The 22,656-nt window shown below is 29.6% G+C and overlaps 1 protein-coding gene across 16 annotated transcripts in view; it reads right to left on the bottom strand.

Moving 5' to 3' along the window:
* LOC145297383 (nuclear receptor-binding protein-like) overlaps window positions 1-22,656 on the bottom strand; it is a 164,965-nt gene that overhangs the window by 71,757 nt on the left and 70,552 nt on the right. For 5 of the 16 annotated variants that reach the window (XM_080143365.1, XM_080143337.1, XM_080143338.1 and 2 more), the window contains one exon: window positions 3,742-3,795. The exons of the other annotated variants lie outside the window; for them this stretch is intronic. In XM_080143365.1, the coding sequence (XP_079999491.1) occupies window positions 3,742-3,795 (54 nt within the window). The remainder of the gene's footprint in view (window positions 1-3,741; window positions 3,796-22,656) is intronic. 16 annotated transcript variants of the gene reach the window in all.

The following is a 22,656-nucleotide window of genomic DNA, read 5'->3' as shown; positions in this document are numbered from 1 at the left end:
AGTTCATAGAAAGGGAGGGTGAGGCATGCATGCCCCCCCCCAAAAAAAAATCAAGTAGAATGAGTAGTGGTGGTTGTTGTGATGCAACCGGTCACAGGTACATCTAATATCTACTATTATTAAAAATTAATTCAATAAACTAATTCTTTTTCCTCAAAAAAGCTTAAGTTTTTCCTGGGGGTAGTAAGCAACTTCGGTGACAATTATCACCAGTTTATGTACATTTTCTCAAAGAATAATTTCTGTCATTCATATACGACTAGCATGGTTATCCAGCATTCCTCAAAGTCATGGACAACAAAATAGGAGTTAAAGTATCTGTAACACCTTTCTTTTTCTCTTACTCCTCTTCTCTTTCTGACAACTGTATAAAAAAAAAAAAAAGTGCCAAAATATCAAGATCCTTCTTGACTAATTATGTTTCTGTTGAACAAATATAAATATAAGGATCATGGTGAAAAAGAACAGACAGACTTTGGTATATCTTATGTAGTTTTTTTTACTTTTAACTGGACACACAACTTTCCAGGAATAGATAAATCAACTCCTTTTTTTCTACCAAGAGTAAAATGCAATGACCAGCACCACCAAATCAATAATCAAGTACACCAAGTAATACTTCTGAATAATGCAGAGAACTAGGTGATTTGCCAATTAACTCTAGGAATATAACAGTGTTTAGATTTGCCAACCCCTAGAATCAAGAAAAAATAAATCCATAAAAACTGAATACTGAAAGGTATGCTTAAAGAGTAGGTAATTGGAATGGCCAAAATAAACAGTGCAATGCCAATCAGTGTTTTGTTAAATTTCTTTGAGATAGAATAAAAATAAATGATGCATGAAGATCAGTGTCCATTCATGGTGTGCTACAAACTTTGTTCAAAAACTGAATAAAATCTTTTGAGGATTTAAAAATGGTGTTAACATGCAGATTTGTCCTTGTCAAAAATAAATATGTTTATCATGGAAATGAAAAGAGAACTGATATATACATAAAGATAATAAAAACAAAAGATTGTATTGATATTTTTCAGGGCAATTTAAACTGTCTTTCCAGTTATAATATAAATCTCACTTGTCTGTTTACATGCATGTATGTATATCTGCCTAAAACTTTTGACAGAGGCAACAGATTTTCATGAGGTCGGCATCCTTTTGAAGCTTGAACCTTTGGATGACAAATATCGAAAAATTGGCTAAAAGCATTAATTCCTTCACCCTCAACTGGGCACTTTTCTTCAAGGAAGGGGTCGCCTTTTTTGCCGATATTTTCGAAAGTCATCCCTTCTTTTCGATTGACTAGCCTTGATTTAAACATTCATCACTTCCGGTTTAGCGATGGGCATAACAGCAAACACGTCACTTTTTTTGTGTTCTTTTCTTCCTTCGAGCCTGCCTGCCCACTACCACTTTCTATTTTTCTCAACACACCTCCAACCACCCGGACAATGTTAGGCACCCAGGCTAGTCAACAGATAAGAGGCACTCCCTTTGAACAATCAGATAATCTAAAGATAATTGCAGAGAGAATCAGTCAAAATATATAGAAAAAAATATCCTCTCTCTCTCTCTATATATATATATATATATATATATATATATATATATAGAGAGAGAGAGAGAGAGAGAGATTTAAATCATTTTCAAGTTGAATTCCAAATAAAAACATACACAAAAATATAGTTGCATTGAACCATAATTCTTTTAGAACAAAACTATTGTCAAAACAAATGAAGAAATTATATACACACACGATAATATAAAAGGAACTTTGTTTGTGCGCACGTTTGTTCCCTTTGGACTTGGAAATGGCTGGGCTGATATTTTTTAATTTCACACAAAGATACTTGATGTGTCTGAGAGGTTTCTTATGTAGATTTTGTATCGGAATGCATCTGATAAGTATCAAAAATCAATAATCAAAAAAAGTCTGATTAAATAAGGAACAGTCCGATTTTAAGCAAAGTTAACACTTTTATACAGATTAACATCACAAGTGCATTTGAGAAGTTTTATCACCACACAAGCAGAAAGGTGCAGCCCATAAAATTAACTGTAGACTGTTTTATAAGATAAGGGCATGTTCTAAATAAATGTTTCTTTTTAGAGCACAATTGAACCATATTTGACTTTTGCATTTTAAACTTAAGTGAAACCATTATTTACAGATAATTTTATAAAATCAACAGTCGATTCACTACAATGCAGTGTAGATTACAAGATATTGTGAACTAAGTCACTGCGAGAAGGCATGTGAAGCTCCCTCCCAATACACTGCAAGTAGGGTCTAACTAGAGCAAGCAACCGATAAAAAAAAAAAAATCAATAAAAAAAAAATCAAAAAAAAAATCAAAAAAAAAAATCGATGATTTGACTAATTTTGTTGACAATAAAAGTATGGGAGGGTGGAACATTTGTTGATCCTCATTCAAACAATGTCAGGTCTCCCTGCAAGTATGCTTACATACAGATGTAGTTAGTACCCTAAAGATTCAATCCTCTTGTAGGCTGTATATTAGTGCTAAGCTAATACTATTGTCACTAGGAATATAGAAGAGATAAATTCTTTTGTTATTGTTTGTGTGGATAGATTTGTTTTTTTTTTTGGCTTACATTATATTATTAATACTGAATAAATATATATTGTTTTTTTTTTTTCATATATAAATGATTAAAAGTTTCTTTTTTTTTTCAAATACATATATATAAGATATAAAGAGTGTGACAAGGGAGGCGGAGAACAAAAATAAGAAAACTTCTGTCAATACATTTTATTCTTAACTTCAAGGGCAAATTTGAAGAATTTCTAATAGAAAACACATTGTCAATTTTTTTTGTTCAAACTAATACACACACACATATATATATATATATATATAAACAATATTCGGACTTCCTGTCAGTAAATACTGTTTACGACCAAAGTTGGCATATATACATATTTAATTTCCCTCAATTCCTGTGTTGATTGTTGGTAGTCTAGAAGTAGAATGCTAGCCTACAAATTCCAGGTTAACTTTGTGACTTAGATTCGTATCTCTCAACTGGCAGTAATTAACATTTCCTATACTGATGACTGAATAAGCATGAAACACTAGTGTCTGTGAGTATAAAAATAATTGTAGATATTTATTTATAAAAATATTATCATTATATATATTAGTTTCCATATACTGTGATGTGTAAAAAAAAAAAAATAAAAAGGGGTAATACTGTGTTATATAGTTAAAATTCGTTTTCAACAAGCAACATAGGATATCCTAACTAGTAGCTATGCGAACACACAATCTGAAAGACACTGCATTAAAAGCAAAATCCTAAAAATAAAATGTCTGGTGAATTCTTAATTCTTATATCTTTTCAATGCGAGATATCTATCCCATTTGCTCATATTGTCAAACATATAAGACAAACTCTATCCATTTTGTATTGGAAATTTAAAGAAAAAAGAGACTAAAATATATTAAAGAGTAAAGATCTCTGTCAGTTGAAGCGGACGGAAGAATTGATAGGGCTGCAAGGGGGGGAAAAAAGCAGCCATAATTATAAAGAAATAAAAATAAAATAAAGACAAATGGGTTTTAAAATAAATATGCCAAAATTCAAAGCTACTAAGAAACCAAAATATGGCAAAAATATTGAAGACAAAATTTCAAAAAGAAAAACCAAAATTGCCTTTAATGGAGCTTTTTTGTTGTTTTTGGTGGCAGTAAACCAAAAATAATCTAACAAACGCACCAGATTTGAACAGACGAACAATTCCACTGGAGACCATGATTGACATCGCCAGGGCTGAAAGAAAGGCAACTGATGAAATAGACCATAACAAATAAAAAGAAACAAAAATCTTTGTTGGTTGGACCAAAACCTGTTTTTTTTGGGGTGAGGGTATTTGTCTTAGATTTCAGTCATTCAAAATTCAAATGTTATCAATTCATCAAGACTTTAAAAAAATGTTGGGTTTTTTTTATAAGATAAAGATAAATTTGCTTAATCCATTAAATATTGGTTAAATTGGTTAGAAATTTTACAATTTTATCATACAATTTAATTTAAGATCAATTAAATACTTATTTACCAACATAGTGTACCGAATCAGAATGGTATGGTGTTATATTTTATTATTCTTTTTTTAATTTGAAGTATACCTTCTTTTCAAAAAGAAATCTCAGCTCAATTTGGAGAGGGTTCTTGCCTGGAAACCAAAAGTAATCTTTAACTTTTCTTTAGTGATACATTTTTAAATTGATGTAATATGCGAATACGGTATAACACAACCCCATGTGTGCAAATGTGCATGTTTGTAAAAAAAAAAAAAATATAGATACTTATGATGTATGTATTCAAGAAAGTTTTTCTAAATTATCACAATTAATTATGCTCAATAAAAATGTATTTACATTTTTATTGAGCATATATATACGCAATAAACCAATAGGAGTGTAAAATAAAGACATATGTGGCTTTGGAATGTTTACTAACGATATTAAATATATATGTATATATACATACAGTAGAACCTCAGGATACAGTGGCACTAGGTTATGATTTTTTCAGGTGGAATATAATATCTTTCTGGCCCCTGGTTATGGTATTCGCTTCACCTTACGGTGTTATTTATAATGTTATTTGATTATATACATGTGTATTATATACTGTACTGTATTTTGTTACTAATTTTTAATGTTGTATCCCAGGGTTCTAATATCTATAAAAGTGAAAGTGTCTGTTTGTCTGTGCGTTTGTGTACATTTCCTGACACAATAACTCTGTCAATTTTCAGTCTACAGACTCGAAATTTGATATACAGGGTAGTGAGATTTGGGAAAATCTTTGTAATCTGTTTTCAGCCAGAAATTTGGCTGTTAAGGGATCAAAGTTCAACGATTTGACCTTTAAGAACTCTACCAAACTCCTCCGCTAATTTTGGGTATAAACAATTGAAATTTTAGATGTAGGTTCCTTGGACATGGATCTAACTTAATAACTTGATTTGAGCCCAAAACAATAAATTTTAAGGGGTCATAATAGGGGCCAAAGTTAAAAAAAAATTTGACCTCTGTGGTCTCTACCAAATTACTCAGACAATTTCTGGTCTAAACATTTAAAATTTTACATAAAGGGTATTCATAGATAGGGCACGCTTTTTAATCAGTTTGGGTCAAAAATTTAAGCTACCAATATATAAATGTATGTATGTTTGCATGTCTGCCTCAAACTTTCGACAGAGGCGACGATTTTCACAAGATCAGCATCGTTTTGAAGTTCGACCGAAAAATTGGCTAAAAACATTAATATCTTCACCTTAAACTGGGCACTTTTCTACAGGGAGGGGTCGCTTTTTTCCCCCCGATATTTTCGAAAGTCATCTCCTCTTTTCGATTGTCTAGTCTTAATTTAAACCTATGTAACTTCCAGTTTGGCGGTGGTCATAACAGCAAAGACGTCAGGTCCCCGCCCCCCGTTCTTTTTCTCCTTCGCGGTATGGATTCGAGCCTGCCTTCCTACTACCACTTTTTTTTTTCAACACACACCTCCAAACACCCGGGCAACGCCGGGCTGAAATGCTAGTGTATATATGTGTGTGTGTGTGTGTGTGTGTGTGTGTGTGTGTGTGTCAGGTCATTTCATATGCTACTGGTATCATGTAACCCAGTACTACCTGCCTCATGGTCAAGTCACCGGCGACTAAACTGGTTCCCCCACCAGACTTGTTTGGTGAGGAGGGTGGCTAGTCTCCCTGAAGGATTAAAAACAAGACCTTCTAAAGGGCGAATGAACCCTTTTTCGGGGTCAACGGCCAACTAGCACCGTGTGTGTTTGTGTGTGTGTTGGGGTGGAGAGGGCTCCCGTAAGCCGTGGTGAAGGCAACCTTTCTAGGAGAAGCAAATCTCTGATATAAAAAACCATAAAGCGGGAGACCAGTAATTGCATTAAGCTGACCTGCACTTTAACTTGTTGCTGGCTATCTTGCTCTTGCTTGTTGCCGGATATCAACATTTTGAACCGAGAGAGAGTCTTAGCTGTCATACAAAGCTAAGACTCTGTAACATCATCTTTGTATAGATACTCCCTCAGGCATTTGTCTATAAAAATGATCCTGTGGCGATGGAAAAGTTGTGACACGTGGAGGCTTGAAATGCTGGAAGCATGTAATAATTGATCTCAATGACCGTCTTCAGTGTCATGCCTGCTTGAGCGTGTGAATTCACTGGTAGGACTAAAAAAAAAAAAATAAATAAAAAAAAAAGTCATTTTTGGGCTTATGGACTTTAAGTGTCTGAGGGAGTGGCACTCGTCTGACAAGACCTTGCAATCATCAGATCATATACATACACACACACACACACACACACACACACACACACACACACACATATTTCCCCCCAAACCTCTGGCCTTGATGGAGGGGGACTAAAACTTGCTATAGTTTCAAATAATCTGAAACAACTGCAAGGAGAGATTTGATTCCAAATATTTCTCATGTTATATCTCCGGTAACAAATAATCTTTATACGCTATGAAAACGACTGTAAAAAAGTGCCATAAATAGGCTCTGGATGATCCCCTTAATGTGCGATCTAAAGGGAAAATGTCACATAGCCCATTACATAAATCAAGTCATTACTTGCCAACAAGACTTCACTTGTTAAATTCTGATCAATAGTCAGATTTGGAACTTCTAAAATTGCCAAAAAAGATGGTATATATATATATATACACACACACACACACTGGTAGCCAAATTGAATATTGAAATGCTCATATCTTTGGTTCTATAGGACGAAACATGAAAATTTTCAGGCTTTTTGAAGATTATAATATTATTCTATGGTTAAAATTTTATGACAATTGGTAAAAAAGAACCTATATTTTCAAACCAATAAAATATGCCCAAATTTGCATACATTTGCATATATAGTGTCCTGCAAGCCAGCTTTTGTTTTGCTGCTTTGGTTATCTCCCATGTGGTCTTGCCAAACCACTAATAAATTATATATAAAGAAAATATACTGATGACAAATAAAAAAAGAAATTGCATTATTTATTGCATCATCAAATGTTCAAAGATTCAAAAACTAGCATTCAAGGGATCAAGTAAAAAAAAATTTTTAATTAAAAAAAAAATATTAATATATATATATATATATATATATATATTTTGTGTACAGAAAGTTGTTAGTTGAGACAGATCATTGGTACCGTCGGTTTCAAGCCCGATAATAAGGCCCGTTTCAGGTATCCTTATCAAGCTCTCTTCAGCCAATATTCGTCTATCTTATAACCGGAAGTGTGAAGTATATATACCTCGCGAATCCACGTTCAAATCTCGTTTTGTTTAATTCCCCCCCCCTTTTTTTTTTCTTTATCTATCTATATATATATATATATATATATATATATATATCTCGAGTAATGTAATACCTAATTTTCAACTTTGAATTATTTAAATTTAAGATCTAATTTCGAAAAAATGTTTTTTTTATATGAATCGATTTTAATTTGAACCCCATTTAATTTCAAAATCTCTTTCCTTATGTATAAAAACTTCAAAATCTGTATTGGTATCGATTAAAAACTTAAAAATTCGTTTAATTATATCGAACATTTAAAAATTTCCAAAAATATGTTTAAAGTTTTAAAATATATATTTTTAATTATATCGAATCACGTTTAAAAATTTCGAAATACGTTTAAAAATTATTTTTAAAAAACACAAATCTTTCAAGGTTTGGGGAAGTGAGTATTTATGTATCCTAAGTGATTTCCCTAGTTTATTAACATTATTATATTTTTCTATAGTTTTAAATTCGAAATAGATTATAAATTACATTTATAAAATATAATTTTTTTTTTTTTTTTTTTTTATATATATGACATTAATTAAAAATCTATAATATAATTGCGATTAAAATCCAAGTTTACCGACTAATTATTTATGTATTTACAATTTTTTTTCCTTATATATATATATATAAACAACATCTAAGTGTTGTTCTTTTCATTGATCCAATTTATTAGGAGCCCCTTCCTTCTATGTATGCAGCTTTTCAAAGCTTCACTCCTCACATTTAAACATTTTATTTTTGGGTCATGAATGGACCGGAGGATGTAGTATTTCTCTGCGTTACAGAGTGAGCATCGACTTAATTCCGGGACGTATGCTGGTCTATGCTCTATTTTTCTCCATTTTATGGAAAAGGGTGTATTTTTTTCTTTAAGCTCCCACACGCGGGTAGCTAATGCTGTATTCATCCTTGTTTTAGCTCTAAAGGAGCTCATATGTGCATAATATCTTTGTTTAAATTGACCTTTTGTCATACCTATATATATTTCCGGTATATTTGTGGATTGTTCCGTTACTGTGGCCTCATAGACAAGGGATTCAGCTTTACAATTACCCTCCAATGGACAGCTATTTTTGGTCCTGCAAGAGCAGCCTGCGTTATCTATCTTTTTTGGTTCTTTGGATATTATCGACTTTATTGATGGAGCTGTCGAGTAACTAACTTTCACCGTGTTTCTATTAAAAAGTTTATGTAGTCTATGTGTTCTTGGAAAATGTTTGTCTAGAAGGCTAAGAAAACAATGCCCTAGATAGACGAATATTGGCTGAAGAGAGCTTGATAAGGATACCTGAAACGGGCCTTATTATCGGGCTTGAAACCGACGGTACCAATGATCTGTCTCAACTAACAACTTTCTGTACACAAAATATAAGTACGCTCTTAAAATTTGGATTTTCCTTTTAATTGAGCACTCTGCTGGAATTCTTTTTCCAAAAAAAACTAATCATATATATATATATATATATATATATAGCTTAAAGAATTTGTACTATTCCATTAGAGAGAACACCTTAAAAATGTATTAAATTTTGTCAAGCAGTATATTAGATATTCCTGAAAATGATGTAGACATAATAATGGATTTCAGAAAATCAGCACTGCAAGAAAAGCATATGGCTTAAAAAAGGTGAGAGCACAAACTTTCTTTCAAGTTACAATGAATAGTTTTGATGGAGCATAAATGTTTGAGCTCGCCTGAAATCTAATAAACAAACTCTGTACAAAAATTAGCAAAAACAATGTCAGAATCTACAAATACAATCGAGTAGCAGACAAAAGAAAACATAACTCAAATCTTAAAAGATTTAGGTTTCATTATATAAATTTACCAGGTCAATTTTCTGACAGATCTTTTAATCTAAATAAAGAACTTACAGGTCATATTAAAAATCTGGCATACAAAAAAAAAAAACAATAGAAACTGCAATATAATTTGGTTTGACTTACTCTACAATAGGGAAGTAATTACACCAATAGATAACATCCTTTAAATGCATAAACTTTCCAAAGCTATAAACAAAAGCAATCAGTTACTGTTGCATAGATAACATGCAAGCCATAATAAAGAAAGATAACATTAAAATATTAAATGGCAGTAATGTAACAGAAATACTAATGCCAACAACCAAGAAATAACAATACCAGAAATAACATCTACTTATGCAACTGCAGAGAGTCAATTGCCCCTTGATCAATAAGTGCTTGAGAAATAGCATACAAAGCCAACACGCTCAATATTAAGAAAAGGTGTACATAGATACTACCAAATATTTATTCAAAGCCAAGTACATCTATCATATGATGAGCCTGAGAAATCCAACATACAAAAAAATATAAGTTTATCTGAATATATATGGGATAAAAACAAAAATATCCACACTAGTACAAAAGTATCACATTTTTACAGCATAAAAATGAAGGAATCGTAGATTGGTTCTGGAGGAAAAGTACCAAATTACACACTCAAAGCAAAAGTACAAATTACTCAACAAAAAACATGAATTTATAGTTAAATGTAGACATTTAAATAAATACCTCCTTTGCTACATTAGCTTCGACTGAACCATAAAAATAGAAATAAAACCCACATTAGCAGACATACAAGCACATAAAACAGCTTTACCAGTTAATCCTAGATGAATAAAATATAAAAATTAAAATATTTATTATTTAAAAAAAGAAAAAAAGAAAAAAAAAACAGCTATCCACACAAAAAATAACAGAACACTTGGATTTAATAATTAAAAGTAACATTAAACAAAAAAAATTGAACAAAATCATACAAGCAAAACAAAAAGGGAATTTATATATATGAATAACAATATAACTACATTCGAAGTTACAATGTTTTACAACTTATTTTTTTCAATATATCAAAACTTCTTTACATTTTAAAAACCTGTTTCATTATACAGAAACAATCATTATTAATATGTCAAAATTGAAATTTTTCTCACATATACCCTTCAAGAAAAATCAAGAAATTTTACTTAGAAACAGGTATGATCCTGTAATGTTGGGAAAAGTTCTATAGAAGAATTAACCTTGCATATTTATTTATGCAGTCATTTTTGTTAAAAGTAAAGCGATTCAAACTTGGTTACGTATGGGTTAAATGATGTTTCCAAGTGGTTTTTATAACAAATTTATTATGTAATAATTTTATTCTATTCCAACTAATAATTATTGTCTATAGTGTGTTAACTGGGGCTATATTTACAATAGGTTAATTTTAGGTCCTGATAACTTTTTAAAACCATACAACACATTTTTATGGTTAGCCATATTGGATATACACAAAAAGTGAAATATAATAGAAAAAGCATACTTTTCCAAAAAACACAAACATGTGTGTGTTTGGGGAAAATATGCTATATGTTAAACATCTAGCCATTCAATGCCTAGCAATACATATATCTGAGATGGTTACTTGAAACCGGAAGTACACACAAGGTTGCATTTTAAGTTGTCAGACGATTGCATAAGGTGTCCACTTATGCTGCATTACAGATTAAAAAACACTATTCAATTACTATCATATTATGTGACTTCGTCCATAAGACTTTTTCCCTACATACTCTAATCACACAAAATACATGCTACGATATACTTTTGTTCGGAAATTATTTTATTAAAAAAAAAAAAAAAAAAAATTGTTTAATAGTTCTAATTAGTAGCAATTATTAATTAAATGAACAAATTGAACATCTATTTCTTAGCAATCTATGTATTCCTCTTGCATTTCTCACTATGCAGATTCAACCACTAATATTTCTTGATATCCATGCACATTTATAGAGAGTAACTCTTTTCTACGCATGGTAATCTAATTAACATATACATATGTATGCACCACAAGCATGTAAATTAGATGGCAAAATAATGTCTACTTCTTTAAAAGAATAATACTTTCATATATCATGTTGTTGCATGAGTTCCCACAGTTTCATAAAAAATTTTGTTCTAAAACATGTTTTCATATTTGGCAAAGTGTTATATATCATTAGAAAGAATGTATTCTATTCTACACGATAACGGTTATCATTTTTTACTGATATAATTTTTTCTTGTTTTTCAGAACCGTCAAATGGATTGTCAAGTAGATGAAAAACAATCTTTTTTTCGACACCTTCTTTTCACCTTTAATCCAGGTCAGAAAGCGAGTGAAGTGACCAAGAATATTTGTGCCATATATAGAGAAAACGCTATAGCTGAGAGAACTGTTCGAGATTGGTTTACCAGATTCGAACACAGTAATTTTGACCTCAATGATACTCCTCATTCCGAAAGACCAATTAAGATAGACGAAGACCAACTCAGAGTTCTTTTGAAGGAAGATGGCCATCAGACATGTAGAGAATTGGATGAAAAGATGAAGTGTGATTTTGTGACAATTTCACGCCATCTTCAGTCGATGGGATTCATACAAAAAACTTGGACTTACTTTTACTGTTAAAATTTTTTGATTTTCTTAAAAAAAAAAAAAAAATGGCAGGAACTTATGCAACAACCTAATAATAATAATATAGAAGAGACCTTTTAGTTATGCAAGAAAAATGTCTTAAAACATGTGTTAGATCATGAATTATCATAGAATAAACACTGTTGGGGGTTACGATCTATTGGGTCACAGGTAGGTCATATATATCATTCAAACATGGTAATGTTTGAATATATGGTTAAGTGGCAGTTTTAATCATTTAGAACTGCCTTAAAGCTTCACCGCTCACTCATTTTCGACCAAATTTCAAACAATTATTACAGTTTATAGATCACCTTCTCAGCTATATTGTGAAAAAAAAATTTCAATTTTCGTTCAGTAAAACAAAAGTTATAATGAATTTTTTGATGTTTAAAATCGTAAAAATATGTAAGGAGTTGAGCGATGCTTTTTATGACTGGTTTCCATAACCATGTCGCTTCAGTGACTATTATTACTACTAATTTACTGATGCCACAGAAAGAGAAGTAACAAGTGAAACAGAAAATGAAAGCATGAAAGGGAAATAATAGTGGGGGGGGGGTTATTGAAAGCAGACGAATGCCATACATTGTTATTACATATGTGTTTATGGGGGCAAAAAAATAAGACAAATTAAACAAACAACAAGTGAATTTATTGGAAGCTTGAAAAAAATCATGGATTACAATAGAAAAATGCGAGCATGAAAAGTAATATGGTTAAGCTTAAACATGGAAAAGTAAAGGACAAGATATTCTAGTAAAAATATAATAAATTTATAACTTAAAACATTGCAGTATTAAGAATTTTTTTTAAATTCAACTTATAACACATAATCAATTTTTAATGCTGCAATATTTTAAGTTATATATTTATTATATTTTTTACTAGAATATCTTGTCTTTTTCTTTCCCAGTTTTAACAACTAGTCATTTACTTTTCGATGTTTAAGCTTAACCATATTACTTTTCATGCTCGCATTTTTCTATTGCAATATATATATATATATATCTTTATAATCATTTATCATCTATTTCATTATACAGAGTTTTATTCTAGTTAATTTTCATTTAATCCTTCCTATGAAAGTGAAAAGAATCTCTACATTTCTAGCACCCCCCTCCTTCCCCACACATATCAAAGCAGTCCTATGTTAAAATGGGTTACATTAAAGATCACTCCACCCCCTTAACAGAAAAGTTTTTGATTCTCTATATTCTTAGAAAATATCTGTGGTACCATCCTTGTTTGGCTAACTTTTGTGCCTCTTTCAAGGAAAGAGCAGAGATATGGATGAGTACACATTTCTTCATTCCATTGGTTCTACTCTATTTCTGTATTTACTATGTTTTATTCCACACACATCTCTCATTAAACTAAAGAAGGTCACAGGAAACAACCAAAAATTATTTTTTTAAAGACATTTTGTAATAGATTTATGGGGATATTTAAAGGGGGGAACTTGTGCACAAGATGTTTGTTCACATTGATTTTTGCTTGGTGGTACGGTTGGAGAAATAGGGGATAGGAAGGGAATTCCAAAAGCAAACGACTTGAGGAAAAAAGTTATTAGAGAAGAAAGCTTTCCAAACTCTGGAAACCTGTACAGTGAAGGGGTGGGATTTTATTAGGGGGATTTACATTAAGAAAGCAGAAGTACAGCAAGTTTATTGAAGCACCTTCCCTTCAAGCGCTAGTAAAACAAGTATAGGAATACAACACTGCATAATAATGGGATCGGGGCTGAAGCTTCGTAGACAATTTTTCTACCGACGTTACTTGCTCTTATTTTATTTTTTAAAGAGTTATCTAACAATGTTGTCTTGTTGAATTTTTAAAGTCAGGGCAAAACAACAATCCACCTAACATACTAATATTTGCCTATTCCATTTTTCCTTCCACTAGGTTATTGATAGGAATGTTTTACTCCCCCTTTTTTTTTTTCTGAACATAACTGTTCCAAGTAAGAAAACTCATACCATCAATCAGAACAAGGAAGGCAAGTTATATCTATCTTTTTGGCTCACAAAACTTATAACAGACCTGAAGAATATAGATCGTACCCAATATTATTATGGCGCCAATTAGGTTTGATTTGCCTCTTTTATATCATAACACTATAAATTATTAAATTGTATACAAATTAGTTGAGCAAAGATAGACTATGTCGATGGGCACAAATTATTTCAAACCTACTTGTAACAGACCAATGGAAGAAAAAGAATTAAAAATGAAAACAGAAAGAAAAATACCCTGTTTAAAATAAAAAATTTGCATATTACATGCATAAATTCTGAATATTCTTCTATTACTCTATAACTATATACATGTAGGTTTGGTTTGTTATATGGCTTATCAATTTTCTACAGGATATTTTATGCCAAATACAATTGTCAAATATTCTCTCGGTAAACATTTATATTCTTAGAATACAATCTATATAAACAGCTTGTATGTATAAACACTAGATATATTTAACATTATGGGATGATATACAAGAATGCACAAATAAGTAAATAAAAGAATACCACTCAAATAGTATATAACTCAAAACATTTGGATAATACAGAGATCAGGTTTACTATTGTACACACATCACAACACACCTCACTACGGCTATTGGACATTAAAAAACAGTTTCTTTAACAAGATCGGGAAAAAAAAAAAAAAAAATCCGTCTTTAGCAATGCTATAAGATATTAACAAGAAAACCAGTAGTTCTTTTTTGGCACACCAAATTTGAATCTGACATTTTGCTATGCTCCAGTGAAAAAACAAACGTTTATTTTTACATTCTTATCTAGCGAATAAACATAAATTACAAAAGTTGATTTCATTTTAGAATTAAAACACCAAATTTCCTTCCATTGCCTAATTTAGTTTTTTATATGTAATTTTATGTTTATTTGCTAGATGAAAATGTAAAAATAATTTTTTTTTTTTTTTTTTTTTTTTACAATAGAAGTTTTATTTTGGTACGGCACATGATACCTAACAACTTTTGGTGTACAGAATGGTGGATTGAAATTTGATGTCCTGGCATCCCAAAAAAGAACTACCCCAAGGAAAAAAGAAAATTGTATCACCTTGAGGAAGATTCAGGGAGCCAAAACTTTGGATTTTATATATATATATATATATATATATATATATATATATATATATACACACACACACACACACACACTAGACTACCTGTGATCTGTTGGGTCAGTATAGTTTATAGCGAGTATACAGAATTAACATATGTTATACTTGTGATGGAAAGAAAATATTTTTTTTAATAATTAAGTAAATGGATCAACAATATATATTTTTGTTACATAACAATAACATTCGTGTGAAAGCATATTAAAATGAAAAAAACATATAGATAGATAGATAGATTTCTCCGAGTCGTTTCAACATTACACCAAATTATACCCCAGTGTGTGTGTGTGTGTGTGTGTGATTATCCTCACTCATATACATAATCAAAAATTATTGATTGACACATTTTTTTTTGTTGTTGTTATAAGGTGCAACAAACTAAGTATTATGGTATCCATTCGATGCACAGTTAGGTTCTAATACAGATTAGTCAGCACAATACCAAATTACTCTAAGTATAGCATAAAGTACTTATCATAAGTCAACGTCTATAATTTTTGCTTGTTTTTAACAGGCTGAAAGGTGCTTCTATGTTATAATAATTAAAAAATATTGAATTTCCAAGTAAAACAAATGGTACTTATATAATTATCAGATCTCAAATAATAACGTATTCAAAAATTGCAAAAAGCGATAAAGTAAAAAATTAATTATTCATGTAAAAGATTTGTAAAATATAGTGATTTGAATTAGAGAGTTAACAGGGAAGGTAGTTAAGTTTCCATTTGGAAATTTTATGTCAATTTTAAGAAATTAATTTCAAAAAGTTTTGAAAATAGTTTTTAAAAAAAAAGTTATTTTTTAACATTCACAAATTATGTATGTATGTTATGTTTATTTTTTTAATAAAATCTGCCTGATACAAATTGTTTTAACTTAGTTACTTCCAGTTTTGCTTACTCAAGCGATCCAATATGTCCACCCCAGCATGTAACTTTATCGAACTGTTTGCAACCTTATAGGAACTGTTTTTTTACAAATAATTTTCTAACTTATCATTTTTCATAAATTTTGGATATGTTTCTATTTGAAACCCGACAATTATGTAAGTACTATTTGTTTTAGTTGAGATTCAATATTTTTGTGTTTTGATATAGAATCACTGGCTAAAAAGTCTGTTTGTATAATTTTCAAAGTATTAATGAACATTTGCAAGTAATTTTAACATCTTTAAACTGCCAATTACGGAATCTAATACAATTACAAAAAAGACTTAAAAATAGTTTCAATCATAAAAACTAAAGCAAATATGTAGAAAAGTAACTACTATTGTGTTTAGTTAGTTACAGTGAGAAATTCACTTTTAAAATTAAAGGAAACAAATAGAATTTACCAGTTAAATGGTTTTAATTTCTTCATTTGTTCTTAACCAATCGGTTAACTATGAAATGTCACATTTTATTGCCTTGGGTAACAGTTACTTGTACGATTTTTTTGTTATGTTCCACTTATAAAAAAAAGTTAGATGTTATTTGTTGATAATTAAGTAAATTCTTAATATTAACATGTTTTCAATGATTAGGCAAGCTGATCCGAGTTTTATATAAATATATATAACTACGAAAAATTTTAACGTCTTTAAACTGTCTATTACAGGATATATAAAAGACTTTAAAATAGTTTAAATCGTAAACACATTTGTTTTGTTTTTGTTTGAAAACGATTCCAACTTGTAATGAAAAATACAAATAAAATTTGTGAAATGCTAATGTAAAAAAAACAAAAAAAACAAACAGCATTTACAGTTTTTGTTTTATTTGCAAACTTAACACATCTTTAAATGCAGAATTCAACCTTTGTCCTCGTGGAGATGCAAGTAAATATGACTTTTTTTTAATATCTATTCTATTTTTGTAATACATGAATATAAAATTTACTTAGTGTTTTAGTTATAACATTTACCAGCAAATTATGAAAAAATATTTGTGTATTTTATTTTAAATAAAAAAAAAGTAAAACATTCAAGTGGATTAATCTTTTTTAGTTGTAGCACCAACCAATTTTTTTTTAATATTTTTGGTTTTATTTATTTATTTATTTATATTCACTTTGTTAAAAGTGTAGAAAAATAAAATGCATAAATCAATTTAAAAATAAATAAAATAAGACGACCCCAATAAATTGTCAGAAAAAAGAAGAAAAAGCTTTTATGGCTTTGTTTTTATTTATTTATGCATGCGCAGAATTTAAGAAACCAAAAGTCATAAACCAGATGAACGGTTTTAACGCCCAAGCAAGATAATTTGAGTTTTATAATATAAAATCATTTATTTGAAAAAAAATCCTACATAGTGTTAGCTGTTTTTTTTGTTTTTTTTTTTAACTAATTTTCAAATTTCTCATCTGGACTATATTTTTAAACTTCAGTCTTTTCCTCCAGTTACAGATGAATATAGTATTGCAATACTTTTGGTCTATGGTGAGGGTATACCATTATAAATTTAGGCAATTCTCTTTTTAACCATGTGTGGTAAGGATGAATCAATCGAATGTTAGAACAGCCTTATAAAACGACTGTTAAATTCTCCAGTGATATCTTTTCCATGTCAAAACATGAAGAGCACTATATTTCTGCTGATCGTAACTAAATTTTTGCCAGGGAAAGTTTCTCTAACTAGATTTATGCTGCCATTCTTTTTTTGCTTGGAACAACATTTTATTTTATTTCAAGAATTAATTTACACTCAAAATATAATTTTGATTGTTAGATAAGGATTAATGTGAAAAGTCACATCTGCCTTAACTGCTACACAAATAAAAAAAAAGTTATGATTCCATTTATTTATTTTGTTTTTGTTATACTAGCTAAAAAGTTTTGTAGTTTCAATGAAACTCTGTCAAGTTGTAACAGGGAGAGTTCAGTTGCTGACGTAACGACACAATGCTCGATAAACGTACCACACTTCCAGTATCCTCAAAATAACTCAAGATCAAGACACATTGAAGATATAAAAAATCTGGATGACGTGAAAGAAAATGTTTTTGCAGTTTAAAAAAAATTTTTTAAATTCAAAATAATTCCATAGAAATCTAATATATAAAAAGCTATATGTCTGTCTGTCCCCATATTTTCAAAATATCTCTCCCAAAACTAAAAGTTGCAGATCAGCATTAGCAGCCTCAAATCATTGGATTTTTTATGGACTGTACTGTTATGCGTCTTTAGCTGGTTAAAATATTTTTTAAGGTTATCATGAAGTTCAGAGGTCAATCCTGTGCAAAGGTAGGAAAACGTACAAACAATTTAACCAAAAAAATATTAGAAAACCTTGAGAATCAAAGTAGAATTGGGCACCTCATTGAGTTCTAATAAAAAGTTGGGTTCAAAATTCCATGACAGTTTCTAAAATTCAACACAAGTCATCTTAAGAAGGTTGAAGAGCAAAATGGTTGAAATGTGGTAATGATAACATCCGAAGTGAAAAATTTTGTCTGAAAATTGTCAATAATAATGAAAATGTTGTATCCCAAAAATACAAATATTTTTAAATGTTTAGGTACTGAATTTGACACAGAACACAAACTGGTTTTGAGGAAATTCAAGCTGCATATTCAAAGAAAAAATTAGACAAAGCAGTTGAAGGTTTCAAAATGATGTCTTAAAATTCCACAAGGATCCAACTGGAAGCTTGAACAGCTTTAGCTCATATGGTTTGATAATTCTACTAGAAAGGTTATGTATTCAGTCAAATCAGTCACTATGTTTGTTTGTAGACTAGCATCCACATAGCTTGATCAATCATGAAATTTAGTCGAAATATTGGTCATAATCTAGCTTAGAACTTATTTAATTTGAAGATATCTAGGACACCGATAAAGTTACGTCAAAGATAAATCACTTTTGGCAATAATTTCAGTTCTGTTCATTATAGAGACTCACTACTTGGCCCACATTGTAGCGTATGAAGTGCGATTATATTTCAACTTATGTTGTTAGATGAGAGTATACAATCTTATGACTGATTTATTTTCTTGTTTTTGTTTTTAAGGTATATAAACTATTTTTGAGGATTCAATGAAAAAAAAAAGAAAAAAAAAAGATAATCAATCCATTAAACACCCATAGCTGAGGAGGGTAGAGATTCATACCTTCCACAATGATATTACTGTTTCAGTAAAAACAGTGAATTTGAACTTAGCTTAGCAGATTCCATAGGTTGGTGATGAAAAATAAAAGTTGCTTAAATTATACTCTTAATCTCTATATTAATAAAATTGTGTGACCACTTCTGTATTTCCTGCTCCTTATATTTTTTATTATTTACTATTAATCAATTTGAAATTAAAAATTCAATGCCATAAAAAACTTAAATCCTAGTGTAAAATCTACTAGAATAAACTGATTTCTATAAGTCAATCTTTTTAATCTTAATATAGTTGGAAAAATAAAAATAAATTACTTCAAACTTTAACATTTGGAAAGGAATTTGGAAGCATTCAGGTTGTCATATGAAAAAATTATTTAAACTAGCTGTAAAATTATTAGTAACTCCTCATACATTAAAAAGACTGAAAGCTATTTACATCCAATAATATTAGAGATTAAAACAACAGTATCATAAAAACTTTTATAAGAATTTGGTTCACTAATTACCAAACAATGATTGTTATATTCAAAAATTCTATTTTTAAAAAGTAAATAATTTAATAAAAACAAAACAAATAAAAGGCGTGGTTTAGAAAAGAAAAAAATATATACGAGTAAAAAGATTCCTAGTATTCTCAGGTAGTTACAGTTCATATATTAAAATAAAAAGAATATATTAATTGTAAAATAGTTGGTTTCTACACTCAAAATTTCAAATCCATGAAAATTCTCATTTTGTCTGAAAATGAATCAATAACTGAAAAATAAAATATTAAAGAAAATGTAAAACAAAACAATAAAAAAAAAGTAATGATTTCTAGATTTTTTATATGACAAATGCCAGTTCTTTTTACATTGAACACATTGTTGACTAAAACATTTTTAAAAATGCATAGTAAGCAAATATAAAGCAGCCAATATTGCTTCAATTTTAAAGTAAATGAAATAAAAAAGAAGGATACAAATTCCAAATAAATACAATAGAGAAAGAGAGATGAACTTAAGGGAAATGCAAACACATCTACAAGAAATGAAAGGAATCATCTGGTACTTATGCAGTATAATATGATTTTAAATAACTGCATTTTAGGTAAAAATACTATTACGTACTATCATGTCATGTCAAAATTAGTAAAAATTCCAAAATTACGGAAAAATGACAGAGTAGAAAAATAATACAAGTAAAAATAAAATGTATCAAATTATAAAGTTTAATCGTATTTGTTAATATTGAAAAGTTTCTCAAAATCCAGTATTATTTTAACAAAATATTTAAATCCAACATATTATAATAAAAAAAAATGACAGATCGCTAATACCTGTCTTTTAAAAAGAAATTTTAAAAAGTTTTAGCAGATCTACTCAATTATTTTTCATTATTTTTTATTTTTTTTTTTTTTTTTTAACTTTTACTAATTTTGACATGACGTTCAAGTACAAACCGTTTTGCTTAAGATACATTTTTTTTAAATCAAATTATACAACACAAACACTGTTTATTCAAAGCTGGAAAGAAAGAAAAGGGACTTAATTTGATCCTCCATTCGAAACAAACTTAATGCAAATGTGATAGTTCAGGAAATCATCTGCTAGAGTCTAAAAAAGGTCTTTACTAGAGAGATTCTATTGTATTCTAAGCCAAATGTCTCATCTCTAAAAAGACAGAGGTCATTGGAGAGTTTACAAACTATTTCTTTAAATAAGATAAAAACAAGAACAAATTTAGAAAGAGTAGAAATGCAGTGAACAGACATTAAGGATCTTAGCAGTTTTTGCAGACGAGAATGACTGCAGCCATTTTCTGAAAGCATGCAGTCAGGGAGAGAAAGAATATCTACTGGAAAGATTTTTTTTTTTAGACCTAAATGCAATAGAATGTGTAATATCAAGTGTACTCTGAGTTTTTTTAAGATCACAAATCCAAACATTTTATATAAACTTATCTAATTATCTTTGATTTCACTTTAAAAAAAAAAAAGAAAAGTCTACTTTTTCATCCACTGTAATTGCTGTACAATTTTAATCTCCTTATATCTATTTCAGTACTTGTCTAGAATTTTGCCATAAAAATAAAAAACAATTATGGCTCACAGATGAGCGACTGTTTCACAACACCATATTGAATAGGCTCAAAAAAAATTAAATAAATAAAATAAAACAAGGGAGAGAACTCCTAATTTTGTAAGATATATTTCACATTTTTTTAAAAAACTTAAAATCTACTTTTCATCCACTGTAATTGCTATACAATATTAATCCCCTTAAATCCATATCAATGCTTGTCCAGAATTCTGCCTATATTAAAAGACAAAAATAAAGACAATTCAGCATAATGCACATACTTGTGACAGAAAAAAAATGTTTCTAAAAATCACATGAATTGATTAAGTAATTTGTTTGTTTGTTTTTTTTTAATAAGAAAATAAATTTTTATAGCTCCCCTTGGATCGACTTCCTCATGAGAATTATATTGAAAGCAGTTTTTAAAAAATGGAGATAACTTAACATAATTTAAAACTTGAAAGATTTTTGTTGTAATGCTTACAAATTCCCATTATTGCTTAAAAACGACTTTATAAAGATAAAACTACTTGATCATTTTGATTTTCGAAATACAATACTTTGTTTCCATCACAGGTATGTGTATTATAGATTATTTAAAAACTTTTGTTATTCAATATAGGGGAAATTCTGAACAAGCAGAAATATGTCAAGCTTCTAGATATATTCAATGTGCAAACAAGATGTATTTGAGCATAGCTTTCCTAATGCTACCAATGAATGCGATAGATGCAAAAACATCCCTATAACAGGCCAAGCAATCACACAACTAGGGTCTTTTACTGGTGGCAATGTGAAGTTTATAAGATTAACAGTTAAAAATTATGTATAGAAATTTCCCTGTAAGATTAGTATGTTTTTTATGTTTTATATACCAAATAATAAGAACCACAATGAACTAATTGATTAATTTGACAATTATTCACAAATTCCTATAAATAAAAAGAGACGACTTTGAATTAAACAAAGGTAGATCCATATTTTATTGTAGGATTTTATTTTTACATAATTTCTATTTAACCGTGGCCATGGTTAAAATCCTTTCAGAATGAAACTTTCTAGAAACAATGACGATAAAGTGTTAGCAGCTAAAAGAATTTCTTTCGACTGTAAAACTGACCTCCAGCCAGATATTCCAAATGTTACGTCCCCTGGCCTGTTATAGGGATGACCATGAAACAAATATGTCCATAAAGTTGGGATGATAATTTGTCACATTTTTATTATGTATATATAAAAGAAATGTAATGATGATCATCATTAAAGGTTTGGCATTATTCGAACTACTGTTCTCACTTTGAATATTATTCTTACAACTTTTTAGTCAATATAAGCTCGGACCTTCTTCAGGTGAGTCTTCTGAAGGTTGATGGTTCAGTTCTCAGTACAGGTGATGCTAACAATACAATTACGAATTATTTAAGACTAAGAATAGCTGTTACAGAGATGATTATGAATAGATGCCATACAATTTGAATTCAGCTTCCCCAATCCCATAGTCTGCATTAGTATCTTTTGTACCACTTGTGCATTTAAAAACTAAA

The sequence above is a fragment of the Euprymna scolopes genome, chromosome 2 (assembly GCF_053919585.1).
Source record: "Euprymna scolopes isolate OS-2025 chromosome 2, ASM5391958v1, whole genome shotgun sequence".
Lineage (NCBI taxonomy): Eukaryota > Metazoa > Mollusca > Cephalopoda > Sepiida > Sepiolidae > Euprymna > Euprymna scolopes.
Note: the sequence above shows the minus strand (reverse complement) of the source record. Positions and strands in the feature narration are given on the sequence as shown.